Source organism: Arachis hypogaea, chromosome 3, assembly GCF_003086295.3.
Source record: "Arachis hypogaea cultivar Tifrunner chromosome 3, arahy.Tifrunner.gnm2.J5K5, whole genome shotgun sequence".
Taxonomy (NCBI): domain Eukaryota; kingdom Viridiplantae; phylum Streptophyta; class Magnoliopsida; order Fabales; family Fabaceae; genus Arachis; species Arachis hypogaea.
In genome coordinates, this window is record NC_092038.1 from 1,294,551 (window position 1) to 1,320,044 (window position 25,494).

At 31.3% G+C, this 25,494-nt stretch overlaps 2 protein-coding genes across 3 annotated transcripts; both read right to left on the reverse strand.

Moving 5' to 3' along the window:
* Window positions 1–1,242: 1,242 nt before the first annotated feature.
* On the reverse strand, window positions 1,243–5,551 carry LOC112785689 (P-loop NTPase domain-containing protein LPA1 homolog 1). 2 transcript variants are annotated; one of them, XM_025829140.3, is made up of 9 exons: window positions 5,410–5,551; window positions 5,284–5,302; window positions 4,994–5,142; window positions 4,061–4,395; window positions 3,711–3,792; window positions 3,119–3,541; window positions 2,268–3,014; window positions 2,006–2,122; window positions 1,243–1,875 (listed from the first exon to the last, which is right to left on the reverse strand). In XM_025829140.3, the coding sequence occupies exons 3-9, from the start codon at window positions 5,123–5,125 to the stop codon at window positions 1,465–1,467; spliced, it is 2,247 nt and encodes a 748-aa protein (XP_025684925.1). In that variant the 5' UTR covers window positions 5,126–5,142; window positions 5,284–5,302; window positions 5,410–5,551; the 3' UTR covers window positions 1,243–1,464. The 2 variants fall into 2 exon arrangements, with proteins under 2 accessions (XP_025684925.1, XP_025684928.1); XM_025829143.3 differs by having other exon boundaries at window positions 5,279–5,302.
* Window positions 5,552–21,952: 16,401 nt separating this feature from the next.
* Window positions 21,953–25,168, reverse strand: LOC112785707 (ruBisCO large subunit-binding protein subunit alpha). Its single transcript, XM_025829150.3, has 8 exons — window positions 24,919–25,168; window positions 24,652–24,826; window positions 24,362–24,483; window positions 24,040–24,247; window positions 23,802–23,947; window positions 23,384–23,690; window positions 22,717–23,168; window positions 21,953–22,478 (listed from the first exon to the last, which is right to left on the reverse strand). The coding sequence occupies exons 1-8, from the start codon at window positions 25,150–25,152 to the stop codon at window positions 22,191–22,193; spliced, it is 1,932 nt and encodes a 643-aa protein (XP_025684935.2). The 5' UTR covers window positions 25,153–25,168; the 3' UTR covers window positions 21,953–22,190.
* Window positions 25,169–25,494: the final 326 nt, after the last annotated feature.

Sequence of the window (25,494 nt, forward strand, 5' to 3'; positions counted from 1 at the left end):
GTTTTGGTCGGGTAATTAGATTATCAATATCTCTAAACACCCTAATTCTTTTACTCTAATAAATTAATGCATTTCTTTCAGTACTAGGATGTGGTAATAATTATGCATATAGTTAGAGAGGTTAATGTAATACTATACCAATGAATTTAATTAACTTAATTATGCATATAATGCCTTGACCATTTTTACAAATGCGAATATTGAGTGTAAAACATTAACAATTAAATTATTGTTTGGTAAGAATAATGGCAGGGGCTTAATTTGGTGTTATGAATTAAGATGGTTCTATAACAGTGTAACCTTCTTATGGAAAGATATTTGCTATATGTGATTGTACGAACTATATACAACCTGCAAATTTTCCAGTATTTTTGCCAGATTTGAGATTTTTACTAAGATTTCAGACTCCGTCTTTTGTACAAATCTAGCTAGCTTCCGCGAACCTTTTCGAATATAATGTGATGGCTTGATAGTTGAATAATTAAAGAGGACTTCGGTCACTTCTACAAAATGGAGGGAAAAAAGCTACTTATGCCAAATTTAGCAACATGTGACTTTACAAGATTAAATAAGAAAAATAATTCTAGCTGATTTGTTGGTATTATTGTTATTATTATTATTATTCTTGTTTTTCACTGGGCCGATATATTTGGGTTCTCTTAAAAATTGACTCACTCAATCCAATGGATGATAGAAAAAAGAAAAGGTTACAATCTCCTTTCAAGACGTCTAATTAAGAGATTAAAAGTACCCATCGCTCTAACAAATCCCATAATAGCCATAAAACTATCTATTCCTACAAGGAACAAAATTTATAGATAGATCAATAGATACCCTTTAAATATGAAAATCCACAAATAACCCCGACGAAAAAAAAAAATCTCTGCAAATATACATCATTTTTGGTTAACTTTGACAAGTGTCGGCTATAAAAATGATTTATTTCAAGGCCCAATAAGGTCCAAAAGCTTTATTTGCCAATGTTAATGGTCTCAAATTGTAAAGAAAAAACAAAATGGTCTCTTGACCAAAAATATAAATAAACATGGTCTAAAATTCCAGCGTGTGAATTTTTTCATAATCACTGCTGTCTAAAGTCATTAGAGCAGTAGGGGAATTTACCCAAGTCTCCTTGGATAGTCTTAACGTTATGATAGCAGACATTTTTTTATTTGCAAATTCTATACGATGCATACATTTACATAGTTGGCCAATTAAAGGTTAGAAAGGAAAAAGAATAAATAAAAGGAACCAGCCATTCTGGCATGTTTGCATATTTTTCAACTATATTATATATAATCCCTCAAAATCTGATGAAGTAATGAAACAACTAGTAAAGGATGGAAGTTTTGGAAGCTGTACATTTTTTTTGGGGGTGGGGGGGGGGTGGGGGCGGCCATAGTTACAAATTAAGGTACATTTAAGACATGAATAAAATACAAAAAAGAGAAACGGATGGTATTACTACCTTTGGGGAGCACCAGAAAGGATAGGATCATTGATTGCTGAACTATGCTTGCCAAATGCAGGAATACTAAGAGAGCGTTTTCTCATTTTGGCTTTGCCCCTCGGCGTTATTTTCCTTTCACTCTTCTTTTCCACGAGAAAGGAAGAGTAAGAACGATGGTCTGGACCTGGACCTGGACCTGGACCTGGCACAGGGATTGGCTCACTTCTAGTTCTATGGAATACATCCATGTTCCGATTATGATTATTCAGTTGCATTTTTGTTTCTAACTCCGCTGCAACCGCGGCAAGCTTATCCTTCAACTCCTCCTCGTCATCCTGCCACACATACCCATAATCTTGATCTTGCATTGCAAGATCATCGTACTCCTCATCTGACTTTGTAGATTCCTCATCAACTGACCCTTCCTGCACAGCAATGGAAAGGCCTAAAATTCCTCTCTAGGAAGAATTGATAGTATATACACATGCATGTGCACGCACACAATCAGTTCATATTGGTGCATCATTTAAACTAATATGGAGACTTTAACTTTACCTCGTCATGGACGTCTTTGTGACCATCATCACTTAAATCATCATCACTACCTACCTCTAGCTGATCATCGTCGTCTAACTCTTCATCACTACCATGCACCGAGAAATCTTCCTTGAGCTATAAAATACAGAATGAAAAAAGGGGCAACAAAAAGATTAACGTCTTTAGTTTATACTCCAACTTTTTCGTCACCAACAATAACGAGCCTTTAATTTTTTGCACTGAACAAGAAGATAAATTAAAAAGAGTTGTTCAAATTTACCTCTTTTGCAGGACCTTCCGAGGTCGGTGAGCTACAGCAAGAGGATAAATATCTACTACCAGAATCATATCTACTACCAGAATCATCAGCCCTCGACTCATCAACACTTCCAGCTCGACTAGTACCACCATCACTGGGCCAAGCACTGATCCCATAAAAACCAAACTGAAGATTTATCGGTTCTGCCTTACCAATCCGCAAGGGACCATACATTGGACTTCCAATTCCATTATCTGGTCCAAGGCCCCAAATAGGCTTCCCATTAGAGTCAACGCGATTAACAGGCCAAGCTTTCGCAACAGATCCATCGGTATTAACAAGTGCCATCAGACTCCTTGAAGAACCTTTCCTCTGGATCAACCGGAACATTCCTTTCGAGCTTAAAGTATTTGCTGCACATTGATGTCTGTACTCCTCATCAACAACCGTTACAGTATTTCTAATGGGATCATACAGTTGATCCCCTGCTCCACGCCTCCGAAGACAGCTGAAGACAGTTGCATGGATGGCTGCTACACTCTTGTCAACATTTGTATTGTTTATTTTGGGAACTAAATGCTTCTCGGCACGCTTACAGAGATAATCCTGAATTGTCCTAATATTTCGAATATACTTTACATACTTGTTTTTAGCTGGGTCAAGTGTCATATACTTCGCACGTACAGCAAATCTTTCCAGGTGCTTTTCCTCGTTTGAAATGTATATCATGAACGGTATGATTGAAGGATGTTTCTTCATAAGCCCCATCTGCATGAGTATTAAAGTTATTATTATTTCCAGGCAATCAGAAAAATATAGAAGTACTTCTTGAATTCCATAAAGAAATATTAAAGAAAACAATAACGACATACAACAAAGTTTAGGCTCAAATGAACACCCTCTACAACAACAGACTCTTTCCGTTCTTCCCAGGCAGTGATTAGCCTATCAAGACTGTCAATCACCATCTCGCTCTGTGCCTTAAATCCTTCAACAGCCATTTGCTTTGGATTTGGCAGTTCAGTAATGTTAGGGCCTATCTCCAATATCCCTGAATCGGATTTCCTATGACCACCCTCGTTTGCTACATCCTTGGGAAGAGAACGTGCCACGCCTGCTAGCTTTTTTGCTTTCTTTTTGGCCTTGGCTTCTGCAACAGAAACTGGATCCAAACACTCGCCGGCATGGTAAGTAGAAGCCCATAACAAGGGGTTCTCCTTCTCATCAGCAAAACTCCTCATCATGTGCCTGATAGAATCGGTTGACACCACTGTGGTGAGGCCCAATCTGCCACCCTGCAGTTATAAATGGTACCCAAAATATTTGACTGAGGTATAAATAGCTCTTAGCTGTTCATCTTTCAATGGCAAGCCAAAATATTTCCTATCCAACAATTACTACAAACTAGGATAACATAATTGGATTTGCAAGAGATACATTTCTTGTAAGATGAAGATAAATTACCAGCAGTGAAGACAATGTGGATTTGCCACAGCCACTAGTGCCACACAACAGCACTGTCACAGACTCCTTCCTTTCTCGCATCCTATAACCAAAAATAGAAGATATATGCAATTTTAGTGTTACATATATATCAATATGCTTATTTCTTCCAAACAAACTACAAAAAGAAAATTGGAAATGAGTCCATAAAATTTTATTGGCATTGAATAGAATCATAAACACTTCAGTCTCTGAAGATGTGCTATATGGTTAGTGGTATTGTAAAAATCTTGACCATGAAAAATGATCTCTAATTTGTCTGCATTGTAAATCAACATAGGCCCCAACAAGGTATGAAAACAATGGCATACCTGCAGGCTAGCACCAAATCTGCTCTCTGATTGGGACCGAGATACTTGTACTCAGACATAGCATCACAAACCATATCTAAAAATGTTTCTCTCTGAACAAATGCTGTTGTGCGCCTTTTGTACGACTCAAATGGTACACTGTTATTTTTTTCTTTCGCCAGACTACATAACCGGTCTCCTAAGTCTGTTTTAGCCAAGCAAAAACCAGCATTCTTACCATCTTTATTCACAAAATTTTCACTTGGTGTGTATGAACCTGATAGCGTTACAGCTTCAGGCTGTGGGGTACCAGTGGTACTCTCCCCCTTTGTGACTTCAAATACTCTTTTGCTGATCTGTTACGAGGAAAATAAAAAAGATAATCAGAATAATTTGTAGTGGGGAAAATATCCCAGAGCAGGCCATGTTAATTACGATTTGTTACTCAAAATCAAAGGTTTGTTTGATATGAAGCAATTGACTCACAATACATAGTTTTCTGTGTGCATACGAAACTCTTATTAATTTATATATACGCCATTGAAATATTGATGCGGAAGCAAATGCAACCCCGTCGAAGAAATTCAATACAAATAAAAACAAAGACCAAACACAACAACCGAAGACTTAAAAGAAGCTTAAAAAATAAAATGACAAAGCAAAAGAACAAACACGTCAAATTGCAAAAGCTTCACTACAGGCCTATACCTAACAAATAACTAACACCACTAAAAATACTCGAAAACCTCATAGTTTCAACTAAAACTTCCAGCAAAGCACATCAAACCCAGAGCCTCGAACAAAATTATCCAGATCAACCAGCTAAGTTACCAAATCACAGCTCTCAGGAAATTAAAACTAAATTATTCAAAATCTAGTATCACCAAAATAATTTTGCAGAATCAAAATTCCAATTCACAACAAATATTTAAAAACAATACAAATAAAATAAACCTTGAAGGCATGGCGAGCTTTGCATCCCATAAGTTGAAGAGTGCTCTGAAGAACAGAGCGCGTGTATCGAAACGAATCCTTCTCCTTCTCGTCCACCACCACTATGTACAATATCTTTGGAGTTTCGCACATCGTTCCTTATCCTGCACCTGGAACGCACACACAATTATCGTTCGCCATCGTCATTCATTCATTATCATGCAAAAACAAATAATAACTTCCATTCTAAGCCAAATGTATTCATGCGATTGCGATTATATTGAAATCGATAAAAAGTAGAGGTACCTAACCTTAACCGCAACAATGCGACTGGGAACGAAACAGGATGATCACGGAACAAAGCACAATGAATCAGGAGAATAATAATAATGGATTGATCAATTTGAATTTAATTAAATTGTTTCTGATGGAATTACACGCCATTGTTGTTGTCGTGGTTTTAGGTTTTGAAACCGTAAATCGCTTCTGCTTCTTCTTCTTCTTCTTCGTTCTATCTTAATCCATCAACCTTCCTTCCTTCATTCTTTCTCTTCTCTCTTTGATTGTTTTTGGTTCGTTTCATTTTTGCACCGCTTTCTTGTCTCCAAAAAATAAACGGTTTTCAGCGTGTGCGTGAAAATGACGAACTTGCCCTCCGATTTTAAGGAATTTTCATTTGCCGCGTATTATTATTTTTTTATATTCTATTTTATTTTTTTTTTCCGATTTTTGGAACGCTGTGGAGAAAGCGTGGGCCCTAAATGAGGATCAAAGAAGGAAAGATTCAGATTCTGTAATTTAATATTATTAATTTATTATACTTTTATTCTTTTTATATTAATTGCTTTTTTTTCCCCCTTTAAATTAAGGAAGAAGTTTAATATTGAAAAAGAGAACTTGAAAAATTACCCTTCCAGATTGTGAGGGGCCAGTGTCATCATCTATGATCTATCACTCTTCTCTATTTTTTGGTTAGAACCATCTATCACTCTTTATTCAATGAATTAAACTTAACATTATCTTAACCATTAATAATAATAAATGGATAGTAGCTAGCCAATTCAATCTTGTTATCATTTAGAGTTTAATTGAAAAGTCAATTTATTTTAATTAATATCAGTTAATTAAATTTTAAAAATAAAATAAAAATTGACTAATATTAATTAATTAAAGATAATTTTGTATACTAGTTAATTCCATTGATTATCGTTTAGTTATATATATCAAACATTTTAAGTTTTAGAATTTTTTTTTTCCAAAAGCATTATTAGGATAATCCTGCTTGTGCAAAATCTAATATGTTTGGTTGAATGACAATTTTCATCCATAAAATACAAACTAAATATCTCATTCACCGGAATAATGTATTGAATATATATGATATTTTCAATAACTGCATCATCGATTTTGTAAATATCATACCTACCTGCTAGCTACTATAACCCCACAAAATATTAATCAAATAACAAAAATGCATTCATGGTGGATAAAGGAGACAACCTGCAGTGTGAAATGGTGTTGTTATTATAAATTTTTATTGTTAATTATTGTCATCGATGTCTCATGTAAAGAAGAGCTTGATTTTGAACGAAGAAGATAGTGATATATGTGGAAGCAGGTCTATGCTACTTAATTTGTCTTTGTTCTTATGTTGTTTACTTCATTTGTCACCTTCTATTACATGAATATGACTTCTTATTTTTGCTTTTGTTCCGTTTTAGGGCGTGGACTTTGAAGTCCACCCTACATAATATCATTCTTGGATAAATATTTTAGAATAAAAAATATAAATTTAATTTTAATGTATTATAAATATAAAATTTTATACGTGTATTTAATTATATAATATTATATTAATAAATATAACTATTTTTTATATTAACTGTGTGAATAATTATTTAAAAAAATAGTTATGATTGCACGATTTTATAAAATATTTTAGATTATTAATACATTAAAATTAAAATCTAAAAAATATATATGAAATTGTATACAAACATATAATTGGAGAATAACACAAAATATTTTTCACTTGAAATAAGTTTTTTTTTTCTAAAAATAAAAAAGAAGTAAGTTCTCTATTACTTTAATGTTTATATATTTTATTATTTTCATTCTTATCTTAAAATAATAAAATTAAATAATACGTACCTTATATATGTGATCTTAGAGCACTGATGAAGAAACACTACACCAATGCAATAGCGGTCATATATATATAGCATCCAATGATGACTTCAACAACCAATTCTAGATGAATATATATATAGTACAGGAAATATTTCAAGTGCTCTGGAGTGTATCGATGTACTAGTTGTTTTAACAGTTGATTTCAATTAATATATATTTTATATATTTTTTATAATTTAAATCAGTAGTTAAAATAATTTGTGTATTGATACTCTCAATGCACTTAAAATACTTTATATAATACATGCACGTCATTCAAAAAAATTCTTGCATCCACTTAGAATAAATGAATGTTCTGATTAATTAATTGTTTTTTATGTTAGTATTATAAATTTATTATTAATTTAATTTAAATTTTTTAAATATTAATAAAAGTAAACTTTAAATTATAAAATAATATAATATGAAACTGAAAAAATTTTAAAAATACAAATAAATCAAAATTTTAAATCTTAAATAAACTAAAAATTGTTTACTCATTTTTTGCTGAAAATTTTAATTTTGATTTTTTTTCTGATAAATTATTCATTATATTCCGTTGTTAAAAATAAAAATTTATTACCCTTAATTATTAATTGCGTTCATATTACGACTAACGTGTAGTTCAAGCTTTGTCTAGAAAGGGAAGAATGTGACAGAGAAACATAAGTATATATGGCACTAATAATTAATGAAGGACTAAAAAATTATAAAAACAATATTAGTTGTTTGAAACAGACTGCAAACCGTGGGCGTAGGGTCTGTAAACAATAAACTTTCATTTGATTACATTAAATATTTAATATAATTTTATAATGAAAAATAGAAAATGAAAATGCAATTGAGTGTGGTAGATTTGGTAATTAAAAATAAAAATGGTGGGCATATTGGGGAAGTGAATTAAGAATAATGTTAATATTAGTTAGTATATTGTGTTGGTGACTTGGTGTAGCAACCTCCATGAGCAATGGTGATGAAAGTCTTGGTGATAACACGTGTGTTTTGATTTGTTTAGGGTTTAGAAAGAACAACACGTGGAGTTGCATACTACAAACTAGGCACACATTTTAATAATCACTCTTCCAAACCTTGGCGGTTTCATTAAAGAAACTTAACTATGATTCATCATTATTAAAATATATAACTTTTCATCCTATTTCTTTCTATTGAGATTAATTTTAATAAATATTGTTTAATTTTGAGAATTATTGAAATGTTGATTTGGATTTGAGTATAAAATTTTGACTCCTTCTTGGAACAGCGTCCAAATTGTTTCTATGTTAGTATATTATATGTTAATTTAAACAAATTTTTAGTAAATTAGAACGTAAATATATTTAAAGAATTTTAGTATATTTATAGTAGAGTGTGATAATTTTTTAGAATAATTATACTTTTAATTGATGATAACTATTTTTTTATTTTAAAAATTTGTTGAGATTTATCTTTTTAGAAAAGATAGACATAGTAAAAAAAATTTGAGTAGATAATTACTTATTTAAATAAATAATATTATTTTTTGTCACGGTGTTCAATTTTTTTAAAAAAATGGAGTAAATGGTTGAGGATATTTTTTTAGTGGACCGGAGTTTATATTTTGAGTCAAAATATAAATAAATATTAAATAAGATAAATTTTAGTTATTTTTAATTATTAGATTTTTTTTTCAATTTTTTTTATTTTTTAGTTTTTTAATATTATTATTTTATAATATAATATCTTAATTTTATATAAAAAAATTTAAAATTCGATTTATAATAAATCTCAAAAATAAAAAATAATAGAAAACAAATAAAAAATAAAGCATCTGCAAACTGTTTTTCTTTTTTTTTTCTTCTTCTGTGAGGGATTATCCCAAGTGTTTTGTTTTGTGGGAGAGAATACCTTCTTGGATTTGGATTTATATCCAATATTATATTAAAGACCAGAGTAGTAAACATAAGAATTCTTTTAAATGTGTGAAATAAATAAGTTTGGTTAATATGTGTCTAGAAGTTTTAAAATTATTATTCTTCATAAATCTTTTTTAATTAATAAACCTTATTAAGATATGTCTATTCTTAGGGCTAAACCCAATGAAAAATAGAGAAAATTTCATGAGAAATGGATCACAAAAGTTATTAGTTTGAAGGTTAAAAAATGGAATTACTCGCAAAATATTTTAAAATGTTAAAAAAGAGAACTAAAACAAAGATATTAAAAATAAGGATGCTACATGCGTTGGGAAAGAGTTCTTATTAATTTTTTTTAAAAGATAAAAATATATTTCATTAAATTTGATAAATGAAATATAGAGTCTATGTCAGAAAAAAATAATAAATGATGGGATCTCTCAAATATACTATACATAGAAAAAAATCTAATAGTGAAGAATAGAAAAAAAAAATATAAAAAGTGAAAGTAGATTTCTTTCTAGAGAATAGGACTTGTGAACTAACTCAATGAGAAGCTACATGGAGATGTTAAATCTTTCGAAAGAGTTTATTAGAAGTATCGAGAATAGAAATTAGGACAGTGTTGATTTTTTCAAAGACAAAGAGATTTCTAACTTTCCAACAGTTTTAACATAGAATAGCAAGTAATTGTTGGTTCCGATTGTCACCACCCATTGAACGAACTGCTCCGTCGTGGTGTTCCACCAAGACCAAAATTCAGTAATTGGATGGGTGGGGAGGCATAAACTCAGAGAACTATTGGACCAAGCATCCCTTATAGCTGGACATTGCATAAGACGGTGAGGGATTGTTTCGTCCTCTTCTTGGCAATGGAGACACGGTACCGGTGTTGCAAGAAATCTCCATTAAATCTGGGTTAGAACCGGAAGACAACTATGAAGGCACTTTCAAATAAACAGTTTAATTTTGTGAGGGAGCTTCATCTTCCAAAGGTTGATACAGGAACTTTTTACTGCATATGGGTTGGACATAGTTCAAGCGTAGGGTGTAAGAATAGGTACGCCACTCCATAGCCTGATATTGTATCATATTTCTTTTGTTTGTTCAGTGTCCATTGGAGTGTGTCATCTCCATCTTCAATTTTCAAAGATAGAATTCTAATTGAAATATCACTTGAAAAGATCTTTATAATTAATGGTTGATTCCAAATTCTTTATTCAATAATCAGGTCTTTTACTCTGGGAGCAATAATGACCGAGTGTTGAACATTTATTGGCACATGAATGGATATGAGAGAGGCAGCCAAAGGTCATCAAACGTATGAATGTTTATACCGTTACCTATTCTCCAGATAAGTCCCTTCTCCACCACATTTCTACCTTGCAAAACACTTCTCCACATCTCCAAGAAGAGAGTGTTCCAGATTCTGTATTTAGAATATTTCCATTTTTGAAATATTTACCTCTGATCTGTAAATTCTGACCAGTAGAGAATTAGAATGTGTTGTTATTCTCCAATACTATTTTTCTAACAGAGCAAGGTTTTGAGCCTTAAGGTCTTTAAAACTAAGACCTCCTTCCTTTTTTGATTGGGTCATAGTGTCCCAGCTAATCCAGACCAGTCGCCTTTCATTTTTTTTTTGACCCCACCAGAACTGAGTCAGCAAGAAGTGAATATCGGATATTAGACTGCCTAGTAATTTGAAGCAGGAAAGAGTATAAATCAGGATGGCCTCCTCAATTGTCTTTAATAAAACTAATCTTTTCCCAATAGACAATCGCTTCCAACATTGAATTCTTTTATGTACCTTCTCCTTAACCATATTAAAAGTGGCTCTCTTTGATCTATTAACAACAGATGGCAGCTCAATATATTTATCTTGAGCTCCTATATGTGAAATGTTTAAAGAGATAGCCAGACAAGCACGAGAGTCAAGAGGAGTGTTATGACTGAAAAAATTACAGATTTGTCAAGATTAACTTTCTTACTGCTAAAGCACTTGTACGTAGTTAATAAATCAAGGATATTTTCACAAACAATTGAATTAGCCTTACCAAAAAGAATAGAGTCGTCCACAAATAGAAGATGATTGACCTTAGGACAATGCCTGTTAATATGAATGTCCTCAATGAGACTGCTTTGTTCTGTTTTGTGTAGTAAGAAAGAGAGATCTTTTGCACAAAATAAGAAAAGATAAGGAGAAAGAGGAGCTCTTTGGCAGAGACCTATTTGTGGTTTGAAAAAGTCATAGGATTGTCCTTCCACAATCACAGAATAAGAAACAGTCGTCACTAATTCACTAATCCAAATAATCCAAAGGGGATCAAATCCTATTTTCTCCCATATAAACTACAAAAAGTTCTACTCTACTCTATCGTAGGCCTTACTCATATTCAATTTGAGGGTCATCTCATGTTCCAGACCTTGTGTTTTGTTCTTGAGGAATGCATATATTCATGGACAATTAAGATATTATAAGAGATCAGTCGGCCTTTAATAAAAGCACTATGAGAAGGGCTGATAAGTTTATGCATCATTTCTTAAAGTCTGTGAACTATGACTTTAGAAATAATTTTATAAACTACCGAAGAAAGGTTAATTGGTCTCACCTGGGACATATCTTTAGCATCTGAGACTTTTGGGATCAGACAATTTGTATGTGGTTGAAACTTTTCAATATGCAACCTCCCGTAAATAACCTGTTAACTGCCCGAAATACATCACCACTGACGATGTTCCAATAATGTTGAAAGAATTTAGCTGTTATCCCATCATCTCCTGGGACACTCTGAGGGTGAGCATTGAAAGTAGCCCGTTTGACTTCCTCTATAGTAACCAGACGTCTAAGCCTTCGGTTCATGGAAGCTGTAACCTTAGGCGTGAAGTTAGTGAATAGTGGGCTTGGATCATTGTGACAAGAGGAGGAAAAAATATCTCTAAAATAAGATTCTGCCACTGCCGCTATATCAGCATTTGAAGAAAATAATTCGCCATGGTTTCCAGTCAAGTGCCATATTTTATTCCGACGAGTGCGGTTACAAAATTTCTAATGAAAGTAACTAGTATTTTGATTTCTCGTTTGAAGCCATCTGACCCTAGACTTCTGCTTTTAATATAATTCTTCATTATGGAGAGCCTTTTCTAGTTTGCTTTCTAAATCTGAGATGATATTATCTCTATGGACCCCTGCTGCCCAAAACTCCTTTAATTGAGATGGAAGATAATTAATTTTCTCTTTAGAGTTCGTTCTATTAGACTGCTGCCATAAGACAAAACTGTGTCGACACTTCTTAAATTTTTGAAATAAAATAAACATGGGGCTGCCTTCTATTCTCTCTCTCCATATCTCATTCACAATCTGTCTTACCTCATCATTAGAACACCATCGTTCTTGAAATTTGAATTGCCGTTTAATTCTCTCTGTTCTCGGGCTTAAATAAGTGAGAAGAGGAGTATGATCAGAACCTGATTCAGAAATTCAAAGAACAGTAGTATTAGAAAATAGTTTCTGCCACTTAGAACCAACCAGCACACAGCCAAGCCATTCCTTAAATCTGGACTAGACCTCCGATTTGATCATGTAAATGGTTTGCCTACCATTCTAATATCCATTAGATAGTTGTCATCAATAAACGAATTAAAGGCTTCGATAGAAGCTGCTGATTTCATTCTCCCGCCCACCTTTTCATTCTGGTTAGAAATAACATTAAAATCACCCTTGATTATCATTCGTCCTTAAAATGCTTGAATAATAGGTTGAAGAGCCTTATACTGTACTCGCCTACCTTGATCATGAGAGGTCAAATGAACTCCAATAATACCTCAAGAAATATTAGTGCTCATTTCCACCATTGAGACCACAATAATGTAAATGTTGTCATAACTAATATTCTGAACATTGCATCTCTCCTTCTATGCCAAAGCAAGGCCACCGACAACTCCTGATGGATCCGCAATGAACCAATCTTTGAAACCACAAGATTTAAGCTTTGCTTCCACTTGTCGAGGTTAATTTTTGGTTTCACAAAGAAAAACAACTTCGAGAGAGTGGGATTTACAAATTCTTCTTAAATTGTGAATTGTGAGGAATCTTCTCAAACCCAACAATTTTAAACTGGTAGCTTCATGACTTTATGGGTGTCATTTAAAGGCTGACACCCTCTACTGTTGTCGCAGCATGATCATTAGAGTACTCTTTAAGATAGATTTTTTTTTTCTATTTTGGATACTCATAGTAAAAATACGAAGATTTTGGATAAAATTAGAATATAAGTAAAATATATAATAGATTTAGATTTAGATAAGATAATAGATTTAGATTTAGAAGAAAAATAATATAAGTTGGGTGAGATTGATTAGAAGAAAAAAAAAGAAGAACCCTAATAGAATGGCTATAAAAATTCTTACAGAGCATATTAGGAACCCTATTAAAAAAACTAAAAGTGGCATGATTATCTAAAAAAGGGCACAAAGAGTTCTTATTGTTGTTCTAATTTAAAAATAAGGAAATGCATAACTTGAGAACAAAGATACATTTAAAAAAAAAAACTTATGTCTCTTGTTTTATTATTTCTTCATAGAAAATTGGAAGAATAACGAAAACTCGAACAGGTTATAGTAAACATTTCGTCTAGTCAACAAAAGTAAAAGACTTACGAAAGTTAGGCACATCAAATAATTGACTTAAAATATCTTAAATTAAATATTGCAAACTTGTTGCAATTTTTGAAGCCAACTTATTCCCAACTCCAAATTTTGCTGACCATATTTTACTTCCTTTCAGTTTATGAAATCTTTATTTTGTTAATCATGAACCTCTTCTATATTTTTTTTTGAAAAAAAAAAACTACAAATTAAAGTTGATGAAAAAAAACCACAGTACAAAATAAAAAATAAGTAAAAATTTCTATATATCCAAATAAAATTATTAAGAATTTATAAAACTAGTTTTTTTTTTAAACGTCCATTATTTTTTAAAAGATATATTTTTCTGGAAAAAAAAACTGATTTTATAAATCTTTTAAAGTTTGACGGTGCCAGTAATACTCACTGACTCACCGTACACGGAAGGTTTTGGAAATAATCAAAAGTGTAATTAAAGTCTATTGATATTCATTTATATAATCTTTTGATGTTGAAATATAGATATCTTATCTTCTTGTAACATTGAAATAGTTCCAATAATAACTGTTTTCTGAAGTAGAATTCAAATTTAAATTAAAAAAGTAAAGATACTTTAGAGTTTAGAGTGAGCATATATAACTTGACATTTGACCATTAAAATCTTTTTTATGAATAATGTTAGATAACTAATTGTTTTTAATTAATATTAGTTTATTTTTTAAAAATTATTTTGTTTATTTTAAAATATAAATTTTAAATAATAAATATTTATTTTTAAATTCTAAATTATAAACTTAAATACTAAAGGTAATTAAAATTTTTTAACTAAAATAATTTTTTATATTTTTATTTTTTATATGTATGTCACTAGCAAAAAGCTTTATTTTTTATGATAAAAATTCACGTAGAGTTATTTTTATATGAAGTTAATAATTAAAAAGTGTGTTTAAAAATTTTAATGAGATGGAATTAAATTGAATTCTAGCAAGAATTGATTTGCAATTCAATTCTAACACCAATTTTTTAATTTGGAAAAAAATAAATAGAAAAAAAATGATTGAAGTATATGTATGTGAGTTCTGCTAGGGAACCAACTAGAGTCTAGTCAACTTCTGTTAACTTTTTAATGGATTGGATCTCGAAGCTCGTCTTAACAAAAGTAAGTTGATATACATAGATGTTTCTTCTACTAAGCATTATGATGTTTCTTTTTTATACTAAATAGATGTTTTTTTAATGTATTTTTCGAATTTTTTTATATTATAGATGCAGATATTTCTATTTTTTAAGAATTATATGTTTTTTTAAACCCTATAGCTGGACATTTCTTTTGTTAAGTATTAGAATGTTTTTTTATATTAAATGGATGTTTATTTTTATATATTTTTGCAATTGTTCAAAAACATCCCGTGTTCCACCACTTTTCGCAAAACTGCACCACCTCCATCGGCATCGCAAGGTCGCTCCTCCGAGTCCTAACACGAGCTTTGTTTCATCGACCACCATAATGAACTTGTCAAAGGTGGGCTCCAGCAGGGAAGAGTGCCGCCGCAGCCTTTTACAAGGTTGAGGTCAGATCCACCTCATCGGCACCGTCGATGACAAGATCGAGGCAGGAATTGTCGTTGAGGACCATGCCGGACTTGACATACTCGACGGCTTTGTCGGTGGCGAACTTCTTGAGGTCGTCTTGCATGAGGGCTAGGGCTGGAAGTGAGCTGAACTAGACCAATCTCAAGCTCGGCTCACAATAATTGAGCTTGGCTCATGGCTCGACTCATTAACAATCGAGCATATTTCTTAAGCTCAAACTCGACTCACCGAAAGCTCACGAGCTGGCTCAAATAATAGAAACATAAATACATAATCTATAATTTTATATCAATAAATTATAACTTATATATTTTAAAAAATATTTAAAAAGATCAATTTTATATATTGTTATCTATCAATAAATTATAAATTTTTTATTTATGTCCTACATCAAAATTATATGTAAAAAATAAATATGAAATTTTAAATAATTAAGATTAATATATATAATTATATAGTACAATTTCATATGTATATATATAATATTAAAAATATAGATTAAATGCATATATGATATGTGTATTAATAATTTTATATATATATAATCGAATCAACTCACGAGCTAATGAGCTGAGCTTATCCAAGCTCAAGCTCGACTCATTTAATTTATGAGCTCAATTCCAAACTCAAGCTTGGCTCACTAGCTCATGAGCTTAGCTTATCGAGCTATTAACGAGTCGAGCTCGAGCTAGCTCATGAGTTGGCTTGACTCACTTCCAGCCCTAGTGAAGGCAGGGGTGGAGAGGGCCTGACGGTGAAAGAGAGAATCTGTGTGTATTGTTGTTGGAGTGTGCAGGTTAATATGAAAGAGAAGGAGAATGTTTTTATAGTTTTTAATTAGATTTAATTAATTAGTTTTTAATTATTTAAATTTTGAATTTAAATGGAGACAAGGGAGAGGAACATGCGAGAGAGAGAGAGAGGGGAGAGTGTTCAATCGGCAACGCACAACAGGGCAAGGGTAAGGGGGAGGGATGTCGACGACGAGACCGGGACGGATGGTTGGAGTGTCCATTGACGACGGCACGGATATGCACAGAAGAAGGAGAAGACTCCCTTTTCACTTTACCTTTTTGGCGCGGGAGCTACACAGTGGAGGTAAGCGACCAATCAAGGGGAAGAACGACGACACGGACGTGGTGGCTAGGACTGGCGCAGGGATGAGTCACGACGGCGGGAGAAGGAGACCAGCGATTGGCGCCTTTGTTCTGCTAGGGTTTGCGCCAAAAGGGGAAAAGGTTAAACGCGCCAAATTATTTTGGTGGGGTATTTTAATGGAACAACCCCTCCCCCACTAGGTTTTTAGATGCGCTTGGGGTCCAAAACAGCCACCAATTCGGAGTCAATTGGAGCGGAGTCTGGGAACGCAACAAGAATCGCAGCAGCTCACTTGATTTGTGGCGTTTTCTGAGAACGCTGGTAATTTGTCGCAGCTAAGAGCCAATTCTCTTGTAGTATATTAATAATTATAATTAATTGAGTTGTTCAATTTTTGATTGGTTACACACTTAATTTTTTTATATTTTTTCTATGTAATATTACTATGCTACTCCCAATAAGAGAGAAAAGGAAAACAAAAAAAATGGATATATTTAAAAAATTAAATTACGTTAAAATTAATTTAAATATTTTAATTTTAAATTCAAATTTTGTTAGGTTAGATTTACAAATCAAGTCTATTTTGGTTTGATTTATTTTTGGACTTGAAGATGAGAATTAGAATTCTTAAGAGTTTAAATTTATATATTTTTTTTATATTCCAAAAAAAAAAGAATTCTAATTCTATACTTTTCAAATATATTTTAAGAATCATTCGATAATAATTTAGTCAAATATGTTAAATCATCTAATAATTTTTAATAAATAATTTTACATAAAAAATTAAAAATAGCTGCGCGTAAATTTTCGAATTTTTATATATTCTTTTCATGAGAATATACATCCACTTGTAACTGTAAAGTGTGTTTCATATAATTAATCTCCATCATTGGTTGATACGGAATTTATTCTTGCCCAATTATGTTAACTTTTTTCTTTTTTTCATTTGACAAATCCAAATTTGAACATTTAAGAATGTTTCCATCACAAAAATATAATAGCAGCTAAAATTGGAGGACATAAACGTGGATCCTTCTCTAATTAATAAATAGAAAACTAAAAGAAGTATGGGAAATGAAACCAATAAACAAAATTAAAATGAAAAAAAAAAAGTTGCAAACTAGGAAGCAAGAAAGGTGAAACCCCAATCACTAACAAATAAAAATGTTTAATTAAATTAAAGTTAAAAGAAGCTTATTATTCGCAAATGCAACGATGCTATATCTTATATGAAAGGGGGGAATTCAATTCGATGCTATATATATAATTAAATATTCATGCTTCAACGCTGCATCAGGGGCTTTTATTTGATGGAGATCACTTTAATAAAAATATTAAAAATATATAATTTTTTAAAAAATATTTATATGTGTCATTTTATTATTAAATATTTTTATTAAATCGGTTAATAATTTATTTTTTAATAAATCAGAATAAAATCGATTTATTATAGTAACAATAATAATTTTTTTTGTGACTCACAATAATAATAAATTTAATTGTCTACATTATAATTATTAGATCCGATTTGATCCAAATTGTTTGATAAAAAAATAAATATATTTTTAACTTTTTGTTTTGCAGACATTTAAATTCTTAAAAATTTAAAAATACAATTAAATTTCCAAAAAGAAATTAAATTTATTATTATTATTATAAAAAAATCAGTTTTATTTTAATTTATTAAAAAATTTAAAAATAATCAATTTATTAATACATCTAATAATAATACAATACATAAGCGTCTTTACAAAAAGACGTTTTACACATCTTTATCAACCATCCCCTTATTTGATTTGGTGGATGCATATTTTGCGTTCATGGTGGGATATATTGACAAAAATGGAAAAAAAAGTGTAAAGAATCTGATACATGATTGGAAAATTATTATTGGTGGGGTTGTAAGTAGCTAGTGGCTGAGCTATTAATTCAGAAATTGAGATCGGTTCACTAATTTTTTTATTTAAATTGTTTTAAAAATAATACTTTTACATATGATCATTGTGTTGATAGTCAAATTAATCTTTGAACAAGTTTGTTTCAATTTATCAATGGTCTCAAATTAATTTTTAAAATTTACAATTATGTATCAGATTGATACTTACATCAATTAAATAATAATACTAAATATAATTATTTCGTGATACATCATTATTTAATTAATAAAAAATTTAATTTAATTTATTATTATATTTTTTTAAGATTAATTTAATGTGTTAACTTTTCAAAAACTAAATTGACGAAATTTTTAGAACCATTTTGACTATATATAACATATTTGTTGCTACCAATTCTATATATGTATTTAATTAAATACTAGAATAAATGTTAAAATTTTTTTTTTGGTGACAGAATAAATGTTAAAATTGATTTTAAAGAATTTTAGATTGAATACTTTGGTCTTCAATAAATTTATAGTTTTTAGAGGTCTTTAAAATAAAATTATTCTTGTCGAACAAATTGATCCCACATATTTTAAAAAGAATCTAATTTATCTTAGTTATTTTATAATAAGATTTGTCAAAGATTTACTTATCCCTATTTAAAAATTTATTTAAAAGCTACAAAAAAATTAATTTGTTCGAAAGAAAATAATTCTCAAAATTTTTGTAAGAATAAAAATTTATTAGAAATTAAAATTTTCGGTCAAAATTTTTCTAAGACCAATTTAGATGTTGACTCTAATAATATGGACATATTAAATGTCTATTCTATCTAGTGATTGATGTAAAAAGTAATATAATTTGGTGTAGTGAAGGGGTCAAGGGTGTTTTATTTTGTGGTCCAAGATGAGAATAGAGATAAATAAAGGTGCTGAAATTGATATAAAACACATGGATTTTGATCCTCTAAAGTTTGAATTTTATTTTAGAGAGTAAAGTGTGATTTCTTATAATTTGCTCTTTATTTAAAATATATGCTTTAATTTGCTCTTTATTTAAAATTTCATATAAATAAATAAAAAGAAATCGAAACATGATAAATATCATTATTGCCAATTTGCATCAAAGTAAATATTAGAGATATATAATCATTCATGCATATATTTTTATTGGTTTAAATGTTTAAAATAAGCAATTTCATAACATAATATTAAAGTTTGTATGACAAAAAATCAGGAATTTAATAATTATTAACTTGTTATAAAAAAATAAATATATTTAATATAAACAAATAAAAAATAAAAAGAAAAAAAAAAGAAACTATGCATTTTGTTTTGGCACACCATTAATGCCTTCATTCACAACTATGATTTATAAGGTTGTAATTTTTAGCTTTTTTTTTTCCGGCAAGTACGTAATATATTTCTATAAATATTTAATAAATTTAAACACATAATATTTTTAACTTGAAAAGATTAAACAAAAAATTTAAGTTTCTAAAAAATGAAAGTAGTAAATATTAAACAATATACATTTAAAAAAAAAAACAAAAATTTCTTAAACTTCTTACCATGTGAGTCGGATCTACCTAAAAGGTTGACCAACATTTATTGAGGAGTATATCGTTTACTACTTCCAAAGAAAGAAACATGTCTATTTAAAGAATCTTTGAACGAGGAATGATACATTAATGTTTTTTTTACACCATATTAAAAGTAATTGATAAAAAATGAGAGAAGATAAAGAAATTAGTCGTTTATACCATAAAAAATGTAAAAAAATATATAAACAAAATAGTATAAACATCATTTCTATTTCTATTTCTATGAATAATCTATAATCCGACTTATGTTGACAAGCTGTCTTGAAAGGTATCAACTCTTTTCTTACCGTATGAGTCATTCTCAAGAGGGAATTTTTCCCGCAATGAACTTTTATACACGGCAAGTAGTTTTGAAGTATAGTAGGTTGATATAATGATATTGAATTTTCGGATTCTCCTCTAGAAGATGTTTGTCATTCAGGGGCGGAGCTAGAAAAAATATTGGAGGGGGCAAAAAATATTTACACAATAAAATAAGACTAAAATAAAATTTTAAAAGGGGCTAAACTGAAATTTATATATAATTTACATGTAAAAAATTAAAATTAGGGGGGACCATTGCCCCCCTTTACTTGTACCTAGCTCCGCCCCTGTTGTCATTAGAATGAAAATGTGTATATATGTGATGCATTCATCCACCAAAAGAATCAGCATGCTAATTTGACTTTGCTTTACGGAAAGGAAGAGAGCTTAAAATCACTTATTAATATATTTATATAAATATATATTATATAATTTAATTTATTTTTAATATTTAATATGTATTATATATTAGTAACTAATTTTAATAATTAATTTTAATGTATACATACATAGCATATAGCATAGTTGGATAACATATTATGGCGATTCTTTTTGTTTGTCAATTCTTATTGATCTAATGGAATATTTGTACAATATGTACAATAGAAGTTTAGAGAATATTAGAGATATAATCATTACTGTTATCTTTTTTTATCATTTGAAATTTTTGGAATGAATGGTATCATAATATAATATTAAAATTCTAAATCTAAAAGTTCAAGAATTCGATCCTTAAAATGTTCATTTATTAACTCAATAGTCCATTGTCTCTTTAACGGAATTTGTTTTTATTACCCTTCCCATGTTAAAACCCCGGTACTCCCGTAGCAATGCCAAGTAGTTTTTTAATATTATTATGATTTAAATAAGTCGTTGATAATTATGAAATATAGTTTCTAATGTTGGTCCACATCGGCAATTAACTTTCGGAGAAAACTAATGACAAAGAGGTATTTTATAAAAACAAAAACTTATTTAAGTTTATTATTATTTTAAAAGTAGTTCTTTGCTTAATAGATCATATTTAATGATTTTTGTAAGACGAAGGAAAAACTAACCTACCACATCGAGAAGAAGTGAAAAGATAGTAAGATATTTATAAATTTCGAAAGATATTATTTTAATTAAATTTATCTTTTAAAAATTTTAATTTAGTTACATTAGTTAAATTTTAGTTATATTAGTTTTTTTTTGTCATTTTTATTACTGAGAACGTTAAAATTTACTAACATAATAAATTTATACGATTAAATCAAATTAAAATTTTAAATTAAAAGAATTTTAAAACATTAAAATACTTCAATTTAAAATTAATTTAATCTCATTTCATAAATATCATATTAACAATCAATTAAAATTATTAAATATATATTATAATATTATTTAATATGCCATATAAATAAACTTTGACTATGAAAAAAATGACAAATTAATTTGACCAATTTAAAATTTTTTAAAAAATAAATTTAATTAAAAAATTTCAAAAACCAATTTAAAGTAGTAATACGTGCATATATAGTGATGATGACGATATCATTCCACCGCTATAGGACTTCTTTTTTTTTGGTTGGATTAACGCGTATTAGATTATTTTAGGGTAACTAAAAATCAAGATCTTTGGCACTTCATAGTATGGTTGAGTCAGAAACTTCTGAGCGAATGTCTCAATTTAACATTACCAATAATGTTGAACCGAACTATACTTTACAATGTGAATAGCCTCAATCATGAAGTTCACAATATTTTCGAAAAATTTTCATACATGCATGAATGTTAAAAATTAGCACGATGTATGGTGAAGTAGAACTAATTCTTGGACGTTAACGGAGGAAAATAACTCTTATTTCACTCGTGAAACATATTTAGAACTCAATCAACACTACCTCTTATCCGCCAATCCAAACATAATCTAACAATAATGCTTACAACTACGATTCTTTTGTTTTCAATTCAACATTCGTTCATAAACTTGGGCTCTTACCATTTTCTACACAAAACTGTTCTTTGCCGTAACATTGTAATGACAATACCTTGAAAGAGTAATAGATAAATCAAACAGTGAGGCCTTGAGGAGGAGCAGCAACAGGTGCCTTGGGCTTAGGCTTCTCAACAACAATGGCCTGTGTGGTCAAAACCATTCCAGCAACTGAAGCAGCATTCTGCAAAGCACACCTTGTCACCTTTGCAGGGTCAATGACTCCAGCCTCCACCAAATTCTCATATTTGTCTGTCATGGCATTGTAACCGACCTCCCATTCACTGTTCTTTATCTTCTCCACCACTACTTCACCTTCTATACCAGCATTTTGAGCAATCAATGATGCAGGTGCTACCAATGCCTACAATATTAAAATTTTCCAGAGTTATCAGATCAACTTGTAACTTGGAGAAAACTCAAGGTTATATTGTTTATTGTTAAAGTGTATTGTAACCTGAAATAGACAAGGAATTTATGTAGGAGGTTTCTATATCTGTTTTATAGTTGGACTTGGTGTGTTATCATAATAATGGAACATGTGCATTATGCAGTACAAAGAAGATTATAGCTTTATGTATGTAGCTTGTCAGCATTCTCACCTTCTGAACAATGTCAGCTCCTAATCTTTCATCAGCATCTTCAAGCTTGTCCTTGATTGCTGGTACAAAATCAGAAAGGTGAACCAATGCAGTACCTCCGCCAGGAACAATACCTTCCTCAATGGCAGCAAAGGTTGCATTCTTGGCATCCTCAATACGGAGCTTACGGTCCTCAAGTTCAGTCTCTGTGGCAGCACCGACCTTGATGACTGCAACTCCACCAGACAACTTGGCAATTCTCTCCGATAATTTCTCTGTATCATAAACTGAATCTGTCTCTGACAGCTCCTTCTTTAGTTGTGCAACCCTAGCTTGCAACTCATCTTTTGATGCAGCATCAGCAATCATAGTTGTAGAATCCTTGGAGATGGTTACTTTGCGAGCGATACCAAGCTGCTCAACTGAGGTGTTCTCAACAAGTAATCCCAGATCAGAGGCTTGGAACTCAGCACCTGGTAATTGAAGGCACAAAATCAACTTGTCAGCCACATCGTTGTCATAATTCCCATCTCATGATCATATATACTTAACAATTTAACAGAACTCTGATTATTTTGACAAATCAATACACCTTGCACTCAAATACACCATACACCATACACCATACACCATTACAAATGTTGATGTGCTATGTATCCAATCAAGTACAGAAGAGAATTTCACCTACCTGTCAATATAGCAATGTCTTGAAGTAGGGCCTTTCTGCGCTCACCAAAACCGGGAGCTTTGATGGCAGCAACGTTAAGAATGCCCCGCAGCTTATTCACAACAAGGGTAGCCAAAGCCTCCCCAGTGACATCCTCAGCGATGATAAGCAAGGGAGCTCTCAATTGAGTTGTTTTCTCCAACAGTGGAATTATATCCTTAATTGCCGAAATCTTCTGATCTGTAATCAAGACTCTCGCATTCTCGAATTCAACAATCGACTTCTCAGGGTTTGTAACAAATTGAGGGGAGATATATCCTCTGTCAATCTGTATCACATAATGCAAAATAATAAGAATTACAAAGTGAATATAAACTCATCATGATTCCCTAGAGAGTGGAAAAGAAGCGACCCGTTAGCCACAGCAGAAAAGTTATACCTCCATTCCTTCTTCAACTTCAACAGTAGTCTCAAATGAGGATGAAGATTCAATGGATAGCACGCCATCTGGTCCAACCTTGTCAATTGCCTCAGCAATCATTTGCCCGATCAACTCATCATTTCCCGCGGAGATAGAAGCAACGGCTGTTCCATTACCAGACCAATAAACCATCATTAGTCTACCAAACCTCAAGGTATAACAAACATTCCTAGAGAAATGGTATAGCATATAACACCTTTGATGTCATCTCCTCCTTTGACAGCCCTGGACTTCTTCTCAAGCTCCTCAATCAAACCCTGAACAGTTTTATCAATTCCTCTCTTGAGAGACACAGGGTTAGCACCAGAGGTCACACTGAGCAGTCCAAGCTTAATTATCTCCCTAGCAAGAACCGAAGCAGTCGTTGTCCCATCGCCAGCTGAGTCATTAGTCTTGCTAGCAACCTTGTCCAAACAATTTCGCCACACATCAATAATCATCATCATCATTAACACCAAAATAACCAAACCATTATCAGATTTTTACAATTGAAAAAATTGAAACCATCCCTCGCATACCTCCCTAATGAGAGCAGCTCCGGCGTTCTCCATGGCATCAGGGAGCTCAATAGCTCGAGCAATAGTGACACCATCGTTAACAACTCTAGGGTTTCCAAACTCATCCAACACAACATTCCTCCCTTCAAAAATAACCAAATAGGCAAATACAGTTCCCAAACCTCAGCATCATTGTAAATTCTTATAAAATCAAAACAGTCCCTCTAAGAGGTGCTCGAAATTACACGATTCGAATCTAAAATGCAAAAACGAACGAGAAATGAAATAAAATTAAGCAGGATTGTACGTACCCCTGGGACCGAGGGTGAGACCAACGGCGTCGGCGAGCTTATCGATACCGGCTTGAATGGCGGCGCGCGAGCTCTGGTCGAAGGCAATCTCCTTGGCGGAGGCTCTGACGGAGAAGCGACGGTAATTGACTCTGCCATTGTTTTGGTGGTTCAGCCTCCTGTTGCTGCTTAAACTCTGAAAAAGAAATATTCACATTGGAAAGTGTGAGGAGGTAGTTAAGAGTTGTTGTAATAGTTAGTTAGTTAGTTAGTTAGATGGTATGGTACCTGGCGGTTAGAAGAGCGAAGGAGGGAGGCGGAGGAGAGAGCGTTTGCGGAGGCCATTGATGCTAACGACTTAGAGAGTGTGTGTGTGTTGGGTGAGGAATGGATAAGAAGAGTGTCTGAAACTGGAAAGTGAACACAAAAGTTAGGGTTTGGGCCTGCTCCTTTATGGATACCAAATCTCAGTTTCCAGAACATTCCTCTCTCTCCAGATTTCTCCAAGGCCCTATTTCTCATCCGGGTCGGATTTCGGATTAACAACCCTTTTACTTTTGGGTCCATCATATTATGCCAATAAAAATTAGTTTAATTTTAATGGACTAAGCATGTAAAATATTTTATATAATTATATAATTATATCTATTTGTTCAGATGATCATTCGCGCAGTTAATAAAAATAATAGTTATTTTTGATGATATGGTATTACGTAATTAAATATACGTGTAAAATTATTTTACACCGACAGTATATTAAAATTAAATTTTAAAAAATATGATTATCATATCTAAAAATTAATTATTAAATTACTATATATAATAGTAATTAATCTTGTACTAAACGAATAATTAAATTTATTT